Here is a 19,901-nt window from a genome sequence, read left to right as displayed (position 1 = left end):
GTGGAAGGGAAGGTGTTTCTTTTTTGAAGGTGAGTCTCACGTAGCTTAGGCTAACTGCACTCACTATGTAACTGAGGCTAGACCTACAGCTGGGTGCTGTCACAGCCAGCTTTTGAATAGAATTCTAAAAACGTGCACTTGCAGCTTGCAACTGTGGGCATTTGGCAGGACGGGAAGAACCAGGACGAGTCCTCTACTAAATAAAATAAAACATACATTTCAGCCAGGTGGAGGTGGCGCATGCTAAAGATCTCAGGCCCTAGGAGGCAGAGGCCTCCCAATCTCTGAGTTCAAGACCAGCCTGGCCTACCGAGGGAGTTTCAGAACTACAGCCAGGGCTATACTGGGAAACCCTGCCTCAACCAAAGGAAAAAAAAACAAAAACCCTACACCACCAACACAGTGTTCACTGAAAGATAAGCTCAAAATACTATGGAAACAATCATTAAAAAATAAGCCAGGGTTGGGGATTTAGCTCAGTGGTAGAGCACTTGCCTAGCAAGCACAAGGCCTTGGGTTCGGTCCTCAGCTCCATGAAAAAAAAAAAGAAAGAAAAAGAAAAAGAAAAAGAAAAAGCCACCAGTCCAGGTGTGGTGGCACACACCTTTACCTCAGCACTTTGGAGGTGGAGGCAGGTAGATCTCTGTACATTAGTGGCCAACCTGGTCTACAGAGTGAGTTCCAGAACAGCCTGCACTAGACAGTGACCCTACTGATCCAGGCACAGTGTACTGTGGTTGTAGGACATAGAGAACCCAAGCTGTAACGGACTAGAAAAACAAACCCCTCCTTCCTTGAAGGCTCGTTTCAGGTTGAAAGGCTCTGTAGGCCACCGGGGAGGAAAAGTCAGCAGTGCTATTACCAGCAGTGAGCCCTCAACATTGGAATATCAACCAGCCGGGCCAGATGTGCTCACTGGTGCAACGGTGGCCTGAAGGTATGAGGCTAACCAACAGCTCTCTGCTTAGACTTGAGGCCAACTCCGCAGGAGAAATACATGCCTGCTACGGTAAACCTGGTCAAATATCTGCGGCTTAGGAGGTCGTCAGCCCTAAGAAAAAATTTAATACTGCCATTCTGCTACATGGACATGGCATCAAAGTATCTTCTAAATGATCACGTGTAGGGAGATGAGGGCTTCGAAGAGCACTTGCTGCTCTTGCAGGTTCGGTCCTTAGCAACCACACGGCAGCTCAGACACTTGTGACTGCCGACACCCTTGTCTAGCCTCTGCAGACTCTTACATGAGTGGAGAACACATAAACTCACACATAAACACATAAACAGAAATTAATTTTAAAGTGATTATATATATGTTTTATATATACATATGTTTATATCCATAGGCTAGTGCTACTCTCAACTTGGTCAGAGAAGTTTCTTCTACAGTGGGCAGCAGTCACTGGACAGACTAACTGTCAAAGTGCCGAGTCAGTGTGTTTCAGTGCTCAGCCCTAAATCTACATCAACCTCTCAGGTTCAGGGGACACTGCAGAAGAGCAGGCAGAAAGGGCATGAGAGCTGGAGAAATGCTGTGAAATGCTACACTCAAAGGCTATCCACATAGGACTTTCAGATCAAGCCAACGCAATCAGTCAGGATTCTGCCTGGCAGCTCCAATAGGGCAAAATGGGATGGGGGTTGGGGGGACATGAATGAATGAGATAGGGCTATGTTGGAGTTATCTGACAAGAGTAAGGGGTTAGGGGGCTGGAGGGATGGCTCAGCGGTTAAGAGCACTGACTGCTTTTCCAGAGGTCCTGAGTTCAACTCTCAGCAACCACATGGTGGCTCACAACCATCTGTAATGAGATCTGATACCCTCTTCTGGTGTGTCTGAAGACAGCTACAGTGTGTTCATATACATAAAGTAAATAAATATTAAAAAAAAAAGAGTAAGTGGTCAGTTTAGGGTAGATCCAATGAAAATAAAATGTATATAGTATGGAATTATCAAAGAAACGTAGCTAGAAAGATGGCTCAGCAGATAAGAACACTAGCTGGTCTTGTACAGGACCCAAGTTCGATTCCCAGCATACACATTTGCTTACAACCTTACACAACTCCGGTTCCAGGAACCCCAGTGCCCTCTCCTGGCTTTCGAGAGTTGCTGCACATGTTATGCACATGAGCTCACATAATGGCACTTAGAAAAAGTAACCTTTTAAAGAATGTATTAGAAAATAGAAGACTAAAAATGAAAGAAAAACTCGTGAGGGAGGAAATCTTAAGAAATCTGTATCTAGAAGACAATGCTCTTTATGCCAAAACAAAGAAAGGACTGAGGCTGTACGTGGGTGGTAGAGTGCTACCCTAGTATGCCCAAGGTCATATTGCCAGCACCTCAAATACTGGCCAGGCAGTGGTGTAGTGTGACTTTAACCCCAATACTCAGGAGACAAAGGCAGCAGGGTCTCTTGAGTCTGAGACTTGCCTGATCTACACAGTGAGTTCCAGGACAGCCAGGACTATACAGAGAAACCCTGTCTCTAACCAATGAATAAGTAAATCCTGAAAGGAGGAAAAGGATTCTCTATGTGATGGTGTGTATATGCTGAACCCAGGGAGTGGCACTATTAGGAGGTGTGGCCTGCTGGAGTAGGTGTGTCACTGTGGGTGTGGGCTTAAGACCCTCATCCTAGCTGCCTGGAAGTCAGTCTTCTCCTAGCAGCCTTCAGATGAAGACGTAGAACTCTCAGCTCCTCCTGCACCATGCCCTGCCTGGACGCTGCCATGCTCCCACCTTGATGATAATGAACTGAACCTCTGAACCTGTAAGTCAGCCACAGTTAAATGTTGTCCTTATAAGAGTTGCATTGGTCATGGTGTCTGTTCACAGCAGTAAAGCCCTAACTAAGACACTGAGGATATTCACAATGACCCACTCAGGTCCACAGATGCTGCTATACAGACAACAGCCATGGGTGTGGGGCCCAGGAAGGGATGTGCACTGTCGGGAAGTTGTAGCAGAACCAGCACAACAGTCTGAAATATTACCACCATAAAGCTGCTACCTCCACGGCCCTGGGATGAGCTTGGCTTTGCCTCACAGTACTGGTATCCACTGTGGTCCTGCCCTTGGCCAGGGATGGTTACTTACTTTCAAGGTCAGCCATGACTGTCCTTTTGTCCCTGCCCTCCAGAGACAAAGGAAGACATACAGCCAGCTTCACAAACTGAATGGCGGCAGAGCAGAGGTGAGGGCTCTCTCCTTCTGCGGTCCTGTTAGCAGCTCGGGCAGGACCATCAAGAGCAACCAGTTAAAAGGTTCCCATCTGCAGCCCACATAGCCTGTACCTTTCGCTGCCTGCTGCTGCTCCAGGATCTTTCGGGTGCGGGGAGTGGTCCCCTTGGGCATGTGGATAATGTACTTCCCCTCCATCTCAGCTGTGACCCGCCGCCGCTTGGTGGGAACAACCAGGCTTTCCTCCTCCCTGTGGGCCAGAGCTGGTAAAGAGACATGGGGTCAGCTCCCTCAGGGATGGATGTTCTGAGCTTGGGGTGAGAGACACCTAGCTATGGTCAGGATAGTTTACTGTTTCTGTCTTCAATTCTGAGACAAGGTCTCACTATGTAGCCCAGGCTGGTCTCAAGTCACAAGCTTCCTGCTTCGGCCCCTAGAGGGCTAGGCTTACGGGCACCCAGCAGCTGCACACCAGCGTCTCATCTCCTAACGGGCGTGACCGGCTCCTTCATGTGCACAGCTGCCCCCATTACCAGACTGGGCCACCGAGGACATTAGTCATCTGGTGTGACTAAACCACAAGATGTGCTTGGGATGTGAAAGCAGTGGTGACTTCCCAGACTGTCCGAGGTGTGCCACACCCTGCCTGAACGGCTAAAGTGTGGAACCCATGGGGTGGGTGGATCCTCGAACCCTTAGGCTGCCTCTAGAACTGTGGATGCCTGCACTTTTTGACTTTTTGTTTTGTGCGCTCGCTTTTTAACCAGTAATCAAGGGCCGTAATTACTGGTTTGACATGGCACAGTATTAAATTATACTTTAAAATATACGTATTGGGGCTGGAGCAATGGTTCAGTGGTTAGAGAGTACTTCCTTCCAGAGGATGTGGGTTCGATTCCCAGGACCCACACAGCATCTCACAGCCACCTGTAACTCCAGTTCCAAGGGATCAGATACCCTGTGTGGCATCTGCTGACACCAAGCATTCACAGACGCACAGACATTCCTGCGGCTGAAACACCCACACCATGCGCATAAACCATGTGAAAAATAATATAAACATGGCGCGGCAGCAAAGCTCTGACCCTAGCCATGTCGCCAAGCCTAGGTTATGGTCCTTTTGTTTGTAAGGTAGCAGGGTCTTACAAACTAGTCTGGAACTTGTGACTCTCCTGGCCGGGGCTCCCCATTACTAGGTCAGCAAACAGCGTGATCTACCTGCTTTATACTTCAGCTAAAGAATCCCCGTCAGAGCATCGGGAGGTAGGCGTGCCAGTCCCTCGTCTCGGCGGCACTGTCACTTCAGCTCTCTAGAAACCGCTTACCTTTCTGTTTTTCATGTTTGGTTCGCTGCAACTCTATATATAAACTAACTCTATATATAAACTAAGCCAACCTTTAATTCAGAATGATCCCCCTGCCTCAGCTTTCTGAATGTTGGACTTACATTGTGCCACCCTGCCTAACTTTATACATTTAAATACTTTTATGTTTATACATTTTTGTGGTGGGGATTGAACCCAGGGCTTAGTGCATGTTACTAGATAGATACTCAGACAGCCTGTGGTGGGGATTCCTGGGTAACCAGAACATGACGTCCGTCCCCCAGCCCCCGCCCGTTCCCATAGGTGCCTTGAGAAACTAGAAATTGGGAATGGGCTGAACATGGGAGAGCAGGAAAGCTGAGTCCCACCCCAGCTTTATGTCCTGGGCAAACACCCAAGCAGAGCATGCGCAGGCTGAAGACTGCAGGCACGGAGGAGCTGACCAGGGCCGGGGCATGGACAGAGGAGCTGACCAGGGCTGGGGCGCAGCTCAGTTGCACACACATGCACTGGGTTCAACAGCCCTAGCACTGCACAAACAGGGTGTGGTAGTCCATGCCTGTGACCTGAATATGCACAAGGTAGGCAGGAGGAGCAGGAGTGCAGTTACTCTTGGCTACATAACAATCCCAAGGAGAAGTGGGACAGACAGGTCTCCAGTGCACCCCAGAGAGCTTCTGTCCGGAATATCAGCACTGCCCTTCTAGAAACAGTACCATGGGGCTGGAGAACAGCTCAGTGCTCAAGATCAAGAGCTGCTTTTGCAGAGGATCCAAGTTCAGCTCCCAGCTCCCACATCAGACAGCTCGTAATCTCCTATAACTTCAACTCCAGGGGATCCCACTCTCCTGGCCTCCAAGGTCTGTACACACATGCACACCCACATACAGACACATAATTTAGAAAATAAAAATAAATCTTTAAGTTAAATAAAACAGAGAAACAAAAATTGAAGCCCTCAGACTTGATCAAATTCAGAGATCAATGACTTTCTGGTGGTCTCTAAAGCACCTTGCCACATTTAGAAGTGACACACACGTGTGTACACACACATGCACACGCGCACACACACCCTCCGCTCACCCATGTTCCCCTGCAGCTCTGCCCAACACCTGCCCAAGTGCCCTCACCAGCAGCCTTGGCATTCTTCACTGCCACCTTGTTGGACACAGTGACTGAGATCTTGGAGGTGCTGTTGTCTGACCGCCTTGCAGGAGTGTGGGGTGGAGAGTCATGGTTCAGGCTGTTAGCGATCATTCGCGAAGCGGCTGTGGGAGGAAGGAAGGAAGGGAGTCCAGTTATGCCCTCAAGAGAGAGATCTGGGAAATGGCGGTGAGGAGGAGTCTGGAAGCACAGTCTGTGAGTTCTCAACCCAACAGTGCCAGCCCAGGGTGGGGAAGGACGGAAGGGAGGACAGCCACTGCCGCCCAGGGGGGTGTGCTCAGGAATCTGGAAGGCAGCTTTATCTTCCTGGGAGCCAGCTTACCGACTCCCGAGAAAGAACTCTCTCCAACACCCCAGAGCACCAGGACCCACAACACACTTTTCTCTACAGTCCTTATGACTGCTTGACAGGATTTTCTTTTTGAAGACATAACTCACTCTGGGCTGGTCTAGAACTCACATGACCCAGACTGACTCACTCACAGCAATCCCCCTGCTTCTGTCTCCAGAGTGTTGGCATTATATACATGAGCCACCATGTACAGTCTTGGTTTCATTTTTCAGTTATTTGTAATTGTAAGAGACATTTAGGCCAGGCATGACATAACACACCTTTACTCCAGGTACTCAGGAGGTAGAGGAACTCTGTAAACCCAGGGCTAGAATGGTCTACACGAGTTCTAGGCTAGCCAGGGCAATATCTATATAGTGAGACCTTGTCTAGTAAAGAAGGGAGGGAAGGAGGGAGGGAGGGAGGGAGGGAGAACAGAAAAAGGCATCCAGAAGGGTATTAAAATGTTATAGATGGGGGTTGGGGATTTAGCTCAGTAGTAGAGCGCTTGCCTAGGAAGTGCAAGGCCCTGGGTTTGGTCCCCAGCTCCGAAAAAAAAGAAAAGAAAAAAAAAATGTTATCGATGGGCACTTGAAAGACTGGCAAAGCTCATCTATGCTATTGGCAACCAGGGTTGTGGATACCCTAAAAGGAGACAGTGAGTGGGAAAGGAGGAGGGGACTCTGGAAAGACACATTTGTCTCTGCTTTGGGTGCTGGCTGTCAGCCATCCTATACTGAATACTATATCCTATACCAGCCTGCAAAGCCATTATGATCAAACACTTCTCCATTTGTGTTGTGGGCTTATTAGAGAAGTAAAGCCCGATTTCTACAACCTCCCTTCATCAACACCTTTGGGTGTGCCCTGCCAGCACTCTAAGTTCAGTCTTGTGACTTCATTTGGGTCAATGGTACAAGAGCACAGACTCAAGGCCCCCCAGTGCTGGGGCCTGTCCTCTACTGCTGTTTTTAAGAACCCTGTGACTCCACTGTCAGAACATGCCTGCTGCATGACGGAAGGCACTATGTCACCTCTATTATTCCAGCTGGGACCAAGCCAGTAATCACATATGCAAATGAAGCCATCCTTCAGCCTAAATACCATGGACCCACAAAGACCTGCTGAGCTAGACTAGAGCACAACGACCAGTTGATCCATCATAAAACTGTGAGAAGTAAACGTCTCTGATTGTTTATCTTTGTATGTGTGCACACGTGTGTGTGTGTGTGTGTGTGTGTGTGTGTGTGTGTCTATTTACCTGTCTTAGTGTTTTGTAAGCACTCCTTCCGACACTTTCTGAGTGGTTTAATCAAGAGCTGAATGAGCTATAGCAAAGCAGGAGAGAACAGGCGGGACTTCTGGGCAGAGATAGGAACTCTGGGAAAGTCAGAGGTGGGAGACTCACCAGTGAGACATGGAGACTCTGTCAGCTAGACAGAGAGACTGATACAGGCCAGGACTGAAGGACAGGTAACTAACAGGCCATGTTCTAAGAGCTAGTTAAAAACACGTAAGCTGCTCTCTTGCCTTCCTGCTCTTGCTGTCTTCTCCCTCCTGCTCCCCCTCTCCCCCTGCCCCACCTCCATGTGCTCATGGCTGACCTTTACTCCTCTCTCTCTCTCTCTCTCTCTCTCTCTCCTTTCCTACCTCTCCCTCTCCCTCTGCCTTTCTCTGTCTCTCCTACCCTCTCAGCTCGGCTCCCGAGGCCCTGAATAAACTCCACTCTATACTTAAACAAAGAAAGAAAGAAAAAGAAAACAAGTAAGCTAATGCTGAAAGCTTTCACAGTAAGTAAAGAGTCTCCGGCTTCTTGCTAAGTTTCATTGTGTGAGAGGGGGCTCATGTGCCACAGGACACACACAGAGGTCAGAGGGCACATTTTCGGAGTCAGTTCTTTCCCTTTAACTTCCATGGTTCTAGACAACCCAGGTTGCAAGGTTTCCATAGCAAGAGCCTTTGCCCACTGGGCAATCTCACCAGGCCCCTCCCCCCACAACCCTTTGTGAAGTAGGATCTCATTTATTCCCGGCTGGTTTCAAGCAACATTGATTTTTTTAAATAGATGTATTTACTTTTATTTAGGGTGGGGTGTCTATGTGTGTAACCCACATGCATACAGGTGCCTTAGGGCTGGAGTTACAGGCAGCTGTGAACTACTTGATCTGGGTGCTGGGAATTCAACTTGGATCCTTGGGAAGAGCAGGAAGTGTTCTTACCACTGAGCCATCTCCCCAGTGCCCTACTGTGAATTTCTAATCCTTTGGCTCCCACTTTCCGAGTGCTGAGCCTGGAAGTGGGTATCACAGAGCTGAGATTAATTGGAGCTGAGGATGGAGCCCAAGGCCTCCTATAAATGAGGCAAGCACTCTGCCAACTGAGTTCCACCCTGCCCTGTCTGTTTTCTAAGACCCGGTCCCACGCTGCTGCAGGCCTTTAGGAGTTTGTGTGTACAGACTCATCTTCTAAAGACCATCATGCATACATGTGGTGAGCCTAGAGCTCCTGCCCATCACCCAACCCCTGTTCCCAACCGATGTCAGAGATCCTGTGGCCTTCTGGTGTCAGCTCCTGTAAGTGTCCTTCCATGGTCTACTCACTGCTAGAAATGTAAGAACTGGTCTCTTTTGGTTTTGCTTGGTGACTGTGCAGCTCTACATGATGCAAGCACCATGCTAAGGGCCTGGGCGGCTTTGCACTCCATGGGAAGAAAGGCCATGATGTGCTTCACAGAAACCGTGTGTGGCTTACAAGCTGTGATCTGCAGTGAGTCACTGTGCTGCTGGCTGTGAGCTCAGCAAGTCACCCACAGGCATATGGTAGGCATGATGTCCTTACGAAGGACACGGGGGCCACTAAGAGAGCTCACAGAGGACAAGCAGGACACTGGGTAAAGGTCCCAATCCCCAGGACCCAGTGGTGGAAGCAGAGCTGACTTCTACACACTGCCATTTAACCAACACTCGTGCCAATGCACACAAGTACTCCCCAGACACTCACACACAGAATAAATAAATGTAAAGAAATTTTTTCTCAAGTATGCTTAGTTTTTCATCATCTTCACATAGGCCAGAGGCACTGAGGAAGTTAGGAAAAATACCTTCATCAGACTGGCCTGGAGACAAGTCTGTGGAGACATTTTCTTGCTTGATAACTGAAGTAGGAGAGCCCACCCAACTGTGGACAGCCCTATTCTTGGCAGGTGGTTGGTCCTGCGAGGGGACCATACCCGGATAGGGTACAATGCCTTTTAATCCCAATGCTCAGAAGGCAGAAGACTCACCAGGGCTACACAGTGAGACCCTATTTCAAGAAGGGAAAAGAGAAGAGAAGGTGGCTAAAGGCGGAGAGAAAGCCAAAGAGCAGCGCTCCTCCATGGCCGCTGCCTCAAGGCTCTGCCCAGGCTGGAATAAACTCGTTCCTCCCCAAGCTGTTCTTGGTCATGCGTTCACTGCAGTAGAAAGCAGAGCAGACAGGGCACTGGCGCCCTTAATCCCAGCGCTATGGAGGCAGAGGCTGGCAGATCTCAAGTTTGAGGCCAGCCCAGTCTACAGAACGGAGTCCAGAACAGCTTATACAGACAAACCCTGTCTCAAAATCCCCCAAAACCAAACAAACAAAAAAAAAACCTAAAACCAAAAACCAAACACTAGGACAGAGATTATGGGCAGCGCTGTAGTGTCGTGGAATGGCAGAGCAAAGAACAAGCAGCTGCCCAGGGTTTGTCTCCATCCCAGCACCACCAAAAGAAATAAATGAGGTGTGGTGATCCCACGGCAGCAAGATGCTAAGGCAGAAGGACAGTGGCTTCGAGGCCAGACTGAGGTACATACATACATACATACATACACCTTTGTCTTTTTTAAAAAAAAGAAGAGGAAAAAAAGGGAGAGAGAAGCCAGCTAAATAATGTACTGGATAAAGGAGCTTACAGCCAAGCCTGATGACCTGAGTCTGACCCCCAGATCTACATGGTAGAAAAAGAGAACCAAGCCCACAAAATGCCCTCTAACTTCCTCAGACATTCTGTCTTGTGAGACTAGACACACACACACACACACACACACACACACACACACAGAGAGAGAGAGAGAAAGAGAGAGAGAGAGAGAGAGAGAGAGAGAGATTATAAAAACCTATTACTATTATGAGTGAGAAGGAGCTATATGAACAGGCACTCCCCACCCCCTTATTCTGTTCCTTACAGAGGGCCTCAATGGCTCTGCTTCCACCTCTGCAAGCTACAAGGTATTTGGGCTGGCTAATGTACTCCTTTCAGTGACAGGATTCAAAGGAGACTGAACACACATAACTCACCACTAGAAGCGCCACGGCGAAGCTCGCCCTGGAGGGGGCTGGGGGTGCATGGCACTGATGCAGTGGCCGCTTTGCACATGTCCTGCAAATGAGGGGTAGAGAGGTGAGCACAGAACAGGAGACCTAGAGAACTGAGCTGGGGGGGGGGGGGCAGGAAGGGGGAGAGGGAGAGGGAGAGGGAAGGGGAGAGGGAGGGAGCAGATGCTTGCAGAGGCTACAGCTGTGAGATCCCTTGGGGCTGCAGTTAGTTACAGGCAGTTGTGAGCCTCCCAGCACTGGTGCTGAGAACTGAAGGTGGGTCCTCTGGAGAGCAGCAAGCTCTCTCTGTACTATTCTGCTCTGGGCTAAAAGGAAGAATCATGGGCTGTCTAGATAGCTCAGCAGGTAAAGACACTTGATGCCACTTGATGACTTGAGCTAAACCTTGGGACTTAGATGGTGGAAAGAGAAAACCAACTCCCAAAGTTATCTCCACATATATAGGACCACACATCCACCACACACATCTATCCAATATATATTTTAATTATCAATATAAAATAAAAAATATATATACAACGTTTTGTTCATTGACCCTCCAGCTGAGTTGATGCCTCTAACATGAGAAAGTCCTTTTTGCAGGGTCCTGAATGAGGAACAGTTCAAGGCCTGTCTCTAGACGTTACTGTATGAATTCAGGGCATCCGGCAGCCACATTAGAAAGCTCTGGGACTGGTTGAGAGCCTGCTTCACTGAGTAAGGTGATAGAGTGATTGAGGATCATTCCCAATACCAACCGCAGACTCTACGTGTACGTGAACATGCACCTTCCATCCATGTGTATACCACACATGTGTGCAGAATGGGGACAGAAACACAAAATTAAGGTTTGCCTCACAGCATAGGGAAGACAGAAAACAAGGCTCAGAGAAGTCAGACAAATGCCTGATGTCACACAGCAAAGAGCCGAACCTGCCTCTGCACACTGCACCTTCCTTGGCTGCCAGGCCTCCTACTGGCCTCATGACAGCCCCCCTCCAGCCCCACGCTTTCCCCAGGAAGTCAGAGGCGCAGAAGAGCACCTACCTGCCGGTGCACCACCTTGGCATGCTTGAGGATGGCAATGATGTCACCCACGACGGTCACACCCAGCTCATTCATGATTTCTTTATTAAGATCTAGCAGCATGCTCTTCTGGATCCTGCAGGGGAGGGTGGTGGTGAGGCCCATGCACCAAGCACCCCCTCCCCCTGCCCAGTTTACCCTGTCCCATTGGCCTCCTTACCGATTGTCCACAAACATCACAGCATAATTGACGGCAGGTCCCGGGGGAATGCCGGCCTCCTTGAAGAACTGGATCCACTCAGAAGTGGCTGGGGTTAGACAAGACGGTCATTCACAAGGAACCGCAGGCAGCAGTGGTGGCTTCCACAAATTAAAAGCCCTGCACTGTGAGCTCTCAACAGTCAATGGAGTAAGAATCCCTGACCACTTGTGAGTCTGCAGGCACTGAGTCCTCTAACTAGTACCTAAGAGGTTGGTTAACATGCCAGGGCACAAGGCTCCCAAGCTCTCTTCCGGCTTCCTCCTGTCCTGATGCCTCATCCCATGTACCTGGTCTGACAGCTCTCAGCACCCGGCAGTGGGGAGCCCAGGTCTGGGAGCCAACCCACGGGCCTCAGCAGGGAGCAGCCTCACAGAGAAGCACACACTCACACACATTATTGGGAAGCTTGACTAGGTTCAACCCCGTCCCTGCCATTTGCAGTAGTTCGATACACCTACCCTGTACTTTCTGGGCACTCAGCACAGGCAGGTCCTAACCTGTTCCTAGCACCTGGGATGCCTTAGACCCTCAGGGCAGAAATAAGAATCCTGCCCTCACCTCGCTGAGGTTTCAATACTAAAACACCCATGTCCTCAGGTCACTGGGCAGACTGAATCCAACAGTCTTTAATGGTTTGCTTAGTTTTTTTGTTTTTTGGTTTTTTTTTTTGTTTTGGAGACTAAGTCTAATAAAGCCTAGGCTGACCTCAAACTCACTACATATCTAAAGATAATCTTGAACTCCTAATCCTTCTGTCTCCTCTTCCCCAGTGCTGGAATTACAGATGCGTGCTGCCCCTATGTGGTGGTGGGGATGGAAACTTGTGCAATTCAAGGCAAGCACTCTGCTAACCAAGCTCCCAGCTGCTTCCCTTGAATCTTTCCTTCCTTCCTTCCTTCCTTTTTTTTTTTTTTTTTCAAAGAAAAGGTCTTAGCTGGCATGATAGTACACACCTTGGGAGGCAGAGGCAGGTGGGTCTCTGTGAGTTTGAGGCCAACCGAATCTACAAATCAAGTTTGAAGACAGCCAGGGCTATACAGAGAAACCCTGTCTCAAAAAAAGGAGGGGGGTCTCATGTATCCTAGGCTTGAGTTCAACTCACTGGATATAATGACCTTGAACTCCTGATCCTCCTGCCTTACTGTGCTGAATCTCAAGCATGAACTACCTACAAAGGCCCTACAGGAGTTGCAGAATCTCTGCATCAGGCGCATACCATCATGTCATGTATCATTGAGAAAAGGCAAATGTGTGACTAATTAAACTGTCATAAACTAGCGGGGATTAAGAAATTCTTGGGCTACAGGTGGTCACGGTGCCAGCTTTCAATCCCAGCACTCAGGAGGCTGAAGCTGTGGGTTTGAGGCCAGGATGGGTTACAGTATGGAGAACTAGAGTGAGACATTGTAGTCCCTAGTTAGAAATGTTACATCGCATAACAATGTATCTTAAAGTCAGGTGCATGAGGTTACTGCACGTCTGCACGTAACACCAGGAGAAATCTTCAAGAACACACACTGTGATGTGTTTCCCAGAACAAAGCCATGTCCCTTTCTGTCTGTCTGTCTGCAGTGCTAAGGATGGTTGTGCCTTTTGAGGATCAGTTAAGGCCTTTACTCTAGCTCCGAGCCACCTTCTCAGGTCCTGATGGAAGCATACCCCAAGTCTGTCCCAGGTGAGTCCTAGGCAAATGTTCTACCACTTAGCTACAGAGACTTCAAGCCCTAAGCAATCTCTTGACAGTGACGCCCATAAACATGTGAAATGCTACACAGCACTAAAAAGACACTAGTTATACTTAGCCCCACTCCCAAACATCATGCTACATAAAGGCAGTCCATACAAGGGCCCATCTTGCAGGATTTGTTTATGTAAATTCAAAGCCCAGTCCTGCTAGATGCTGGCATTTTAGTTCCTCTTAATTCTGCGCAAATATGTTTTATGGATTTTCCACCACGTGATCTCTGAGCTTCGACAATCCTAAAAGACAGCTTAAAAAGAACTGGGGACCTGGGTGTGGCAGTACACGCCCACAGCCCAGTATGCAGGAGTTTAAGGCAGGGATGCTGAAAGCAGCCTGGGTAACAGGCTATATCTCTCCCCACCCCAAAAACAAAAAGAAAGAGCAAGGAAGACTGACGGGAGCCAGGCTGACGGGAGCCTGCGATTTCAGCACGTGGAGGTGGAGGCAGGAAGGTAAAGAGTTCAAGGTCATTCTTGGCTCCGAGGAGTTTCAGGTTAGCCTGGGTTAGGATGTGGCTGGATCTCAGGACAGAAGACTGGAAGAATAATCTCAAGCTGTCTCCCGATAAGCACAACTAGCATGTGGTGAGGACAGTGCCCAGGATCTGCACGTGATAATCTCTTCAACCCAGGCTGCGGGATTATCATCTCCATCTCACAGCTGGAAGAATGGACGCTCAGGGCTGGAGAGATGGCTCGGTGGTGAGAGCACTGGCTGCTCTTCTACGGGGCCAGGGTTCAATTCTCAGCACCTGCATTGCAGCTCACGACTGACTCTAAGTCTAGTTCTAAAGGATCTGACATCCTCACATACACGCAGGCAAAACACCAATGCACATAAAAATAAATAAATCTTTAAAATTTAAAGAAAAACTGAGGCTCTAGCAGGCCAAGTAGGGTGTGCACCCATGGACCTTACTGAGTTCTCCAGGCCATACTCCTAACTCAGGAGGCCCATCTCGAATCTCGGGAAGAAAATAGACAGCCTTGCACAGGCTCCAGCCCCGCCCCCACCCCAGTAGTGCCCAGCTGTTCCTGCCTGTTACCATCCCTCTACCTCTCTAGACCCAAACCATACCGTGGGCAGAAGGGACCTTGAGGGGAAACCACTCACCCATAGTCACTGAGACCATTGTCTCCCTGGCCTTGACCCTGCTTCCTGGAACCTGAAAGAGAGAAGGGAGAGGGCCCATCAGTCGCCCCAGAGAGCCTCAGGCTCCCCGGTGCTGCTGGCCTGCCTGCCAGAGGAACATTCCTGAACTAGGGGGTCAGGACCCAAGAATAGCCTGAAGCAGCAGCTGGCAGGACGTGGTAAGCCTAGGGCAGGGCTGCTGCCATCACAGCTATCACTCTGCCAGGGAAGGAACTCAGAGATGGTGTCCTAGTTAGGGTTTCCATTGCTGTAATAAAACGCCATGACCAGAAGCAACCTCTAGAGAAAGGGGTTCATTTCATCCTTGAGGGAAGTCAGGGTAGGAACCTGGAGACTGGAGCTGACACAGAGGCCATGGAGGAGCGCTGTTTACTGGCTGGATTAGCCTGCTTCTTTATAACAGTAGGACCACCTGCCCAGGGGTGGCACCAACCAATGGGCTGGGACCCCCACATCCAACATCAATGAAGAAAATGCCTACAAGCTAATTTTAAGGAAGCATTTTCCCAATTCAGAGTCCCTGCGTCCCAGATGACCCAAGTTTGTGGCAAGTTGTAGCTATTCTTTGCTACTTTGTGGGTTCTTTTCCCACTCTTTCCCCAGTTGCAGCCACTAATACTAGATGGAAGAGAAATAAGGATAGAGGGGAGAGAGAGAAGAGAAAGAGATCCTTGAATCGGATTCCTTTCCTTTTGTTTCTTTGACCACAGCTACTAACAAACTATAACCAACCCACCTGAGCAACCGACGACACTGACCCCGCTCTCAGGACCTTCAAATGTAGGTACCCTCTGAAAAGTTCCCAGAATTCCGAAGGTCACACAATGGCAGAAACTCTCTGCTGCTAGCAAAACCATGTCTCTGCTAGAGCACGAGGCAAATCACAGTCAGGTGCTCCAGACAGTCCAAAGCAGCCCCAAATCCCCACACTTGGGATTAAAATGAAAGCACCGTCTTATAATATGTGCGTCTTTTAAAGAAGCCAAAACCCTGTAATTCTCAAAAGTAACCTGCAGCAAGTTGACATAAAACTGCCAGCACAGATGGCAGATGCCCAAGCTCCCGGTCCTCACAGGATTAGTTGGAATAGTGGCCCCCAAAATGCCAGCACGTGGATCACTTATCGCTCTACGGCAACTTCCTGTCCAGGTTAGGCACAGCAGCACGCCTCTGCTGTCACGCCACGTAGGAAACTGAGGCCTGGGCCACAGTGTGAGGCCCTTCTTCTTTGTTTGTTTGTGTGCTTATAGTCCTAGCTGTCCTGGAACTTGCTACATAGACCAGGCTAGACTTGAGCTCACAGGGATTTGCCTGTCTCTGCCTCCCAAATGCTGGGATTAAAGGAGTACAGCACAAGAGACATTGGGAGGCCCTTTCTCATTAAGGGCCTTAATGTTCTGTCCACATTAAGACAGAAACCAGGTACAGTAGTGTATGACATCTCAGCATTCAGGAGACTGAGACAGGAGGTTTGCGGGTTTGAGGTCAGCCTGGGCTACATAAGGATCTGCATCAAACATAAAAGATTTAATTGGCATGGAACTCAGTAACAGAATTTTTGGCTAACACATACAAGACTGTGTTGGTCCTCAGCAAAACAAACAAACAAAAAACACATCAGATTTCCTGAGAAACTTCAATGTAGAAGCTGGTTATGAATACCAACAGGGACAAAACCATTGATTCTAGTCAGGGCAGAGGAGCCGGGGAAGGTGGGGGACAAGTGCAACCTGGGAAGGGGGTTGGGAGCCCATTTTGAAAAGGCTGACCAGGGTTGGGGATTTAGCTCAGTGGTAGAGCACTTGCCTAGCAAGCACAAGGCCCTGAGTTCAGTCCCCAGCTCCGGAAAAAAAAAAAAAAAAAAAAAAAAAAAAGAAAAGGCTGACCTACGAAGACTGCAGTATTAAGTAGAAACCTAGGGGAGGAAAAATCAGAGTGTGGCTCTTCAGAAAATATTCCATGAAAGGGGACACTGAGTCTAGTGCCCTAAGCCGGAAACTCCTGTCTAAGAAACAGACAGGGAGGGGATGGGTGAGAGAGATGGGGTACCAGTCCCCAACAGGCTCCAAAGAAATGGAAAACCAATTTTCACTTAAATGAGCAACTGTTTAAAGGGGTTGAAGAACTGTGGAGGCCAGCCCAAGCTACATAATACGTTCAAGGCTAGCCTGGGCTATACAGCAAGACCTAGTCTCAAGAAGGTTGGTAGGGCTAGAGGCGTGCGTAATTTGGCTGGCAGAGTGTTTGTCTAGCATGCACAGAGCTCTGAGTCCAGTCCCCAGCACCATACACACCAGGTCCACGAACCCACAGTCCCAGCCCCTGGGAGGCAGAGGCAGGAGGATCAGAGCGAAGTTCAAGGCTATCCTTAGCTACACAGCAAGCTCTGGAGCTAACGCCAACAACAGTCAGGACATGGCACATACCAAGCACCAAGAAGCCACCAGATCGGAGCGTCACAAAGACGCCTTGCAACAGCCTCCCAGGGAAGACTGTTATTAGTCCCATTCTCATCAATTGAAGTCACACGTGTCAAGTGTCACACGTAGCAACTGACCTTTCTGAGATTTAAAAGCAGGCTCTCTCTGATTCTGAAGCCCATGGGGCAGGTCCTCAGGAGTGTTTACTCTGTGACAGGAACTGAGAATGCGCACATCTCGGTGGCTTTGCACGATGACCCTGAAGGAAAAAAGATGAGCAAGAAGAGGAAATAAGGGGTTGGGGATTTAGCTCAGTAGTAGAGCGCTTGCCTAGGAAGCGCAAGGCCCTGGGTTCGGTCCCCAGCTCTGAAAAAAAGAACCAAAAAAAAAAAAAAAAATCCATTTCCAGGGCGCCAGAGACACGACTCAGTGGTTAAGAGCATTTTTTTGCCTTTGTAGAGAATCCAGTTTAGTTTCCAGCACTCACGGAGCAAGGCACAACCTCCTGTAACTCCAGTCCCAGGGGATCCAACACCCTGGGCTCCAAGTGCATCATCAGGTAAATATGCACAGGCGGTAAAGACACACACACATAAACACGAAGGCATCGCTGTCTTTAAAGTTCATGTCCCCAGCTGGGGAGATGGCTCAGTCAGTACTGTGCATTAAGGTCTGAGTTCGAATCCCCACCACCCACTTTTAATAAAGTCAAGCACTGGGGAGGTGAAGACTGGAGGATCCCTGGAGCTTAGTGGCTAGCCTGTGTGCCCAAGCGGGTAAGCTCCAGGTTCCGTGAGCAATCCTGACTTAAAAGATGAGGTAAGGAATAATTAGTAAGACAACCGACTTTGGCATCCACAGGTGTGTACCACATGCACACCCACATGAGCATATACACGAACATTGACTAATACTTTTAAAAGTCCCTCTCTTGCACTGACTTTCTGAATAGTGGAGGTTGACAAAATTAACATTTTAAAAATGACAGCTCTCAAAACTCAATTCAAGAAATACCATTTACAGAATCCACACGCTATGCCCTTAGAGGTCTTGAATCCAAAGCACAGTGCCTACAGGCTTAGAATCCCAGGACAGCCAAGGCTAAATCCTATGGTCCTGTCTCAAAGAAGGCAAAGGAGGGGGTGGAAAGGTAGGAAGAAAGTGGGGAGGAGCCAAGCCCTGGTTCTGCCACTTCCTAACCCTGGCCTCAGGCAAGTAGCCCTACTTTTCTGGGACTCACCCTCTTGAAGCCACTGAAGGATAATCCTGTTGCTGCGCAGCAGGTACCTGCAATCTCAGCAACTGGAGCTGAGGCTGGAACTCTGAGTTCCAGGTCAGTTGTGCTCCATGGATAGACTCTACCTCAAAGAGCCAAGGCTGGGAAGTTGCTCCATGGTGGAGCACTTGCCTAGCGTGTGCCTAGCCTGGGTTCCAGACAGCAGGAGTTGTCTCCTGAACCTGCAGCCCACATGGAGAAAGAGAGAGAACTGACTCCCAGAAGTTTTCCCAATCTCCATACAGATGCACAGACAGGTGCATCAATGGGGGAAGAGCGTCCAAAGCGAGTAACTCTACTTTTCTTTGGGGTGAGGGTCAGGGGCCAGAGAGATGGGTAAGTAGGTAAAGGCCACCAGGCTGAGATGTCCTCTGACTTTACAGTGTGCAATAAAACATGTCATTTAAAAACTTAAAAAAGGGGGTTGAGGATTTAGCTCAGTGGTAGAGCGCTTGCCTAGGAAGCGCAAGGCCCTGGGTTCGGTCCCCAGCTCCGAAAAAAAAAGAACAAAAAACAAAAACAAAAACAAAAACAAAAACAAAAAAAAAAAACATATATTAGAGGGATTGAAAGAGCAAACCCAAAGTTCCTACAACCATGTTTGGCAGGTGTTCGTTACGTTAAATCTGAACTTCGGTGTGACAGGGTGGGACAGTTGTAGACCTAGTCTCAGTTGCATGTAGATGTGAGTTGGAAACCAAATATAGGTCTATTTAGCCAGCCTGCTGGCATGATGGCACATGCCTTTAATCCCAGCACTGGGTAGAGGGGCAGAGGTAGGCAGACATCTATGAGTTTTCAAAGCCAACTTGGTCTATGCAATGAATTTCAAGGCAGAAAGAGCCACATACAGAGACCCTGCCTCAAAAAATAAACAAATAAATCCAGTATTTCAAGTTAAGGTTTCCTTCTCCTGGCAAGCAATGGTAGTCCCCCAATAGGGTAACAATATAAAATCCCCCCTTTAAACTGAGAAACATCCTATTATTTTAAATCACTACTTCAGGATTCGGCATAGAGACAACAATCTTCCCGACTTTTTTTTTCTTGCTTTCTCTGGGCTTCCCTCTTCTACTTTGTTGGAACTCTCAGCTACAATCCCAATCCCCTGAGCTGCGGCTATGCCAAAGACATTCATCAGAATCCACAGGACGAACCTATGAGCCTGAGACTATCAGTTTTCACTAAACAGAGGAAACTGGGGCTCAGAAAGGTAATGACATAGGCCGGGTTCCATAGTTAAATCTAGCCCGGCCATCTCCCGCGCGGGTATCCATCATCAGTGTAACGTGGATGGAAGAGTAATATGGGAAGCGCTGAGAGCAGCAGGCGTGTGCACGAGCTGACGTCCCATTCCGCGGGTACTACGGTCAGCTTCGGGCCCCCATTGTACAGAAGAGGAAACTGAGGCTCAGAAAAAGAAATCGCTGATCTGATCGTAAATATGGGCTGCACTGGAACTCTAGACACCTCCCCCAAGACACCCCGTATCTCAATCCCTAACCTCCTCCGTCCCAGTCCCGCACCTCACCTGGCCCTCTGGGTCCGCACCCCCACGAGGCGCCTGCCCGCCCTCCGGGTCGCGCCAACTGACAGACACTCCTCCCTCTGCCTGGGCCGCCCGCCCCGGAAGTTCTGCCCTTGATACCGGAAGCCAGACTGAACCTCTCCCCCCGCCACTC

The 19,901-nt window shown here is 49.1% G+C and overlaps 1 protein-coding gene across 5 annotated transcripts in view; it reads right to left on the bottom strand.

Moving 5' to 3' along the window:
- The window catches only part of C1h19orf47 (similar to human chromosome 19 open reading frame 47), a 39,060-nt gene extending 19,177 nt beyond the window's left edge, over nt 1-19,883 (bottom strand). For 2 of the 5 annotated variants that reach the window (NM_001109664.2, NM_001419446.1), the window contains exons 1-8: nt 19,751-19,810; nt 17,081-17,202; nt 14,485-14,536; nt 11,586-11,673; nt 11,387-11,501; nt 10,322-10,403; nt 5,640-5,777; nt 3,298-3,447 (exon numbers count right to left, since the gene is read on the bottom strand). In NM_001109664.2, the coding sequence (NP_001103134.1) occupies nt 3,298-3,447; nt 5,640-5,777; nt 10,322-10,403; nt 11,387-11,501; nt 11,586-11,673; nt 14,485-14,536; nt 17,081-17,125 (670 nt within the window). In that variant the 5' untranslated portion in view covers nt 17,126-17,202; nt 19,751-19,810. Of the gene's footprint in view, nt 1-3,297; nt 3,448-5,639; nt 5,778-10,321; nt 10,404-11,386; nt 11,502-11,585; nt 11,726-14,484; nt 14,537-15,259; nt 15,315-17,080; nt 17,203-19,750 lie in introns of those variants that run through there. The other 3 variants (XM_006228572.5, XM_039104082.2, XM_017588898.3) reach the window with 3 other exon arrangements.
- Between the last annotated feature and the right edge of the window lie 18 nt (nt 19,884-19,901).

The sequence above is a fragment of the Rattus norvegicus genome, chromosome 1 (assembly GCF_036323735.1).
Source record: "Rattus norvegicus strain BN/NHsdMcwi chromosome 1, GRCr8, whole genome shotgun sequence".
Taxonomy (NCBI): domain Eukaryota; kingdom Metazoa; phylum Chordata; class Mammalia; order Rodentia; family Muridae; genus Rattus; species Rattus norvegicus.
This window is presented reverse-complemented; position numbering and strand designations above follow the sequence as displayed.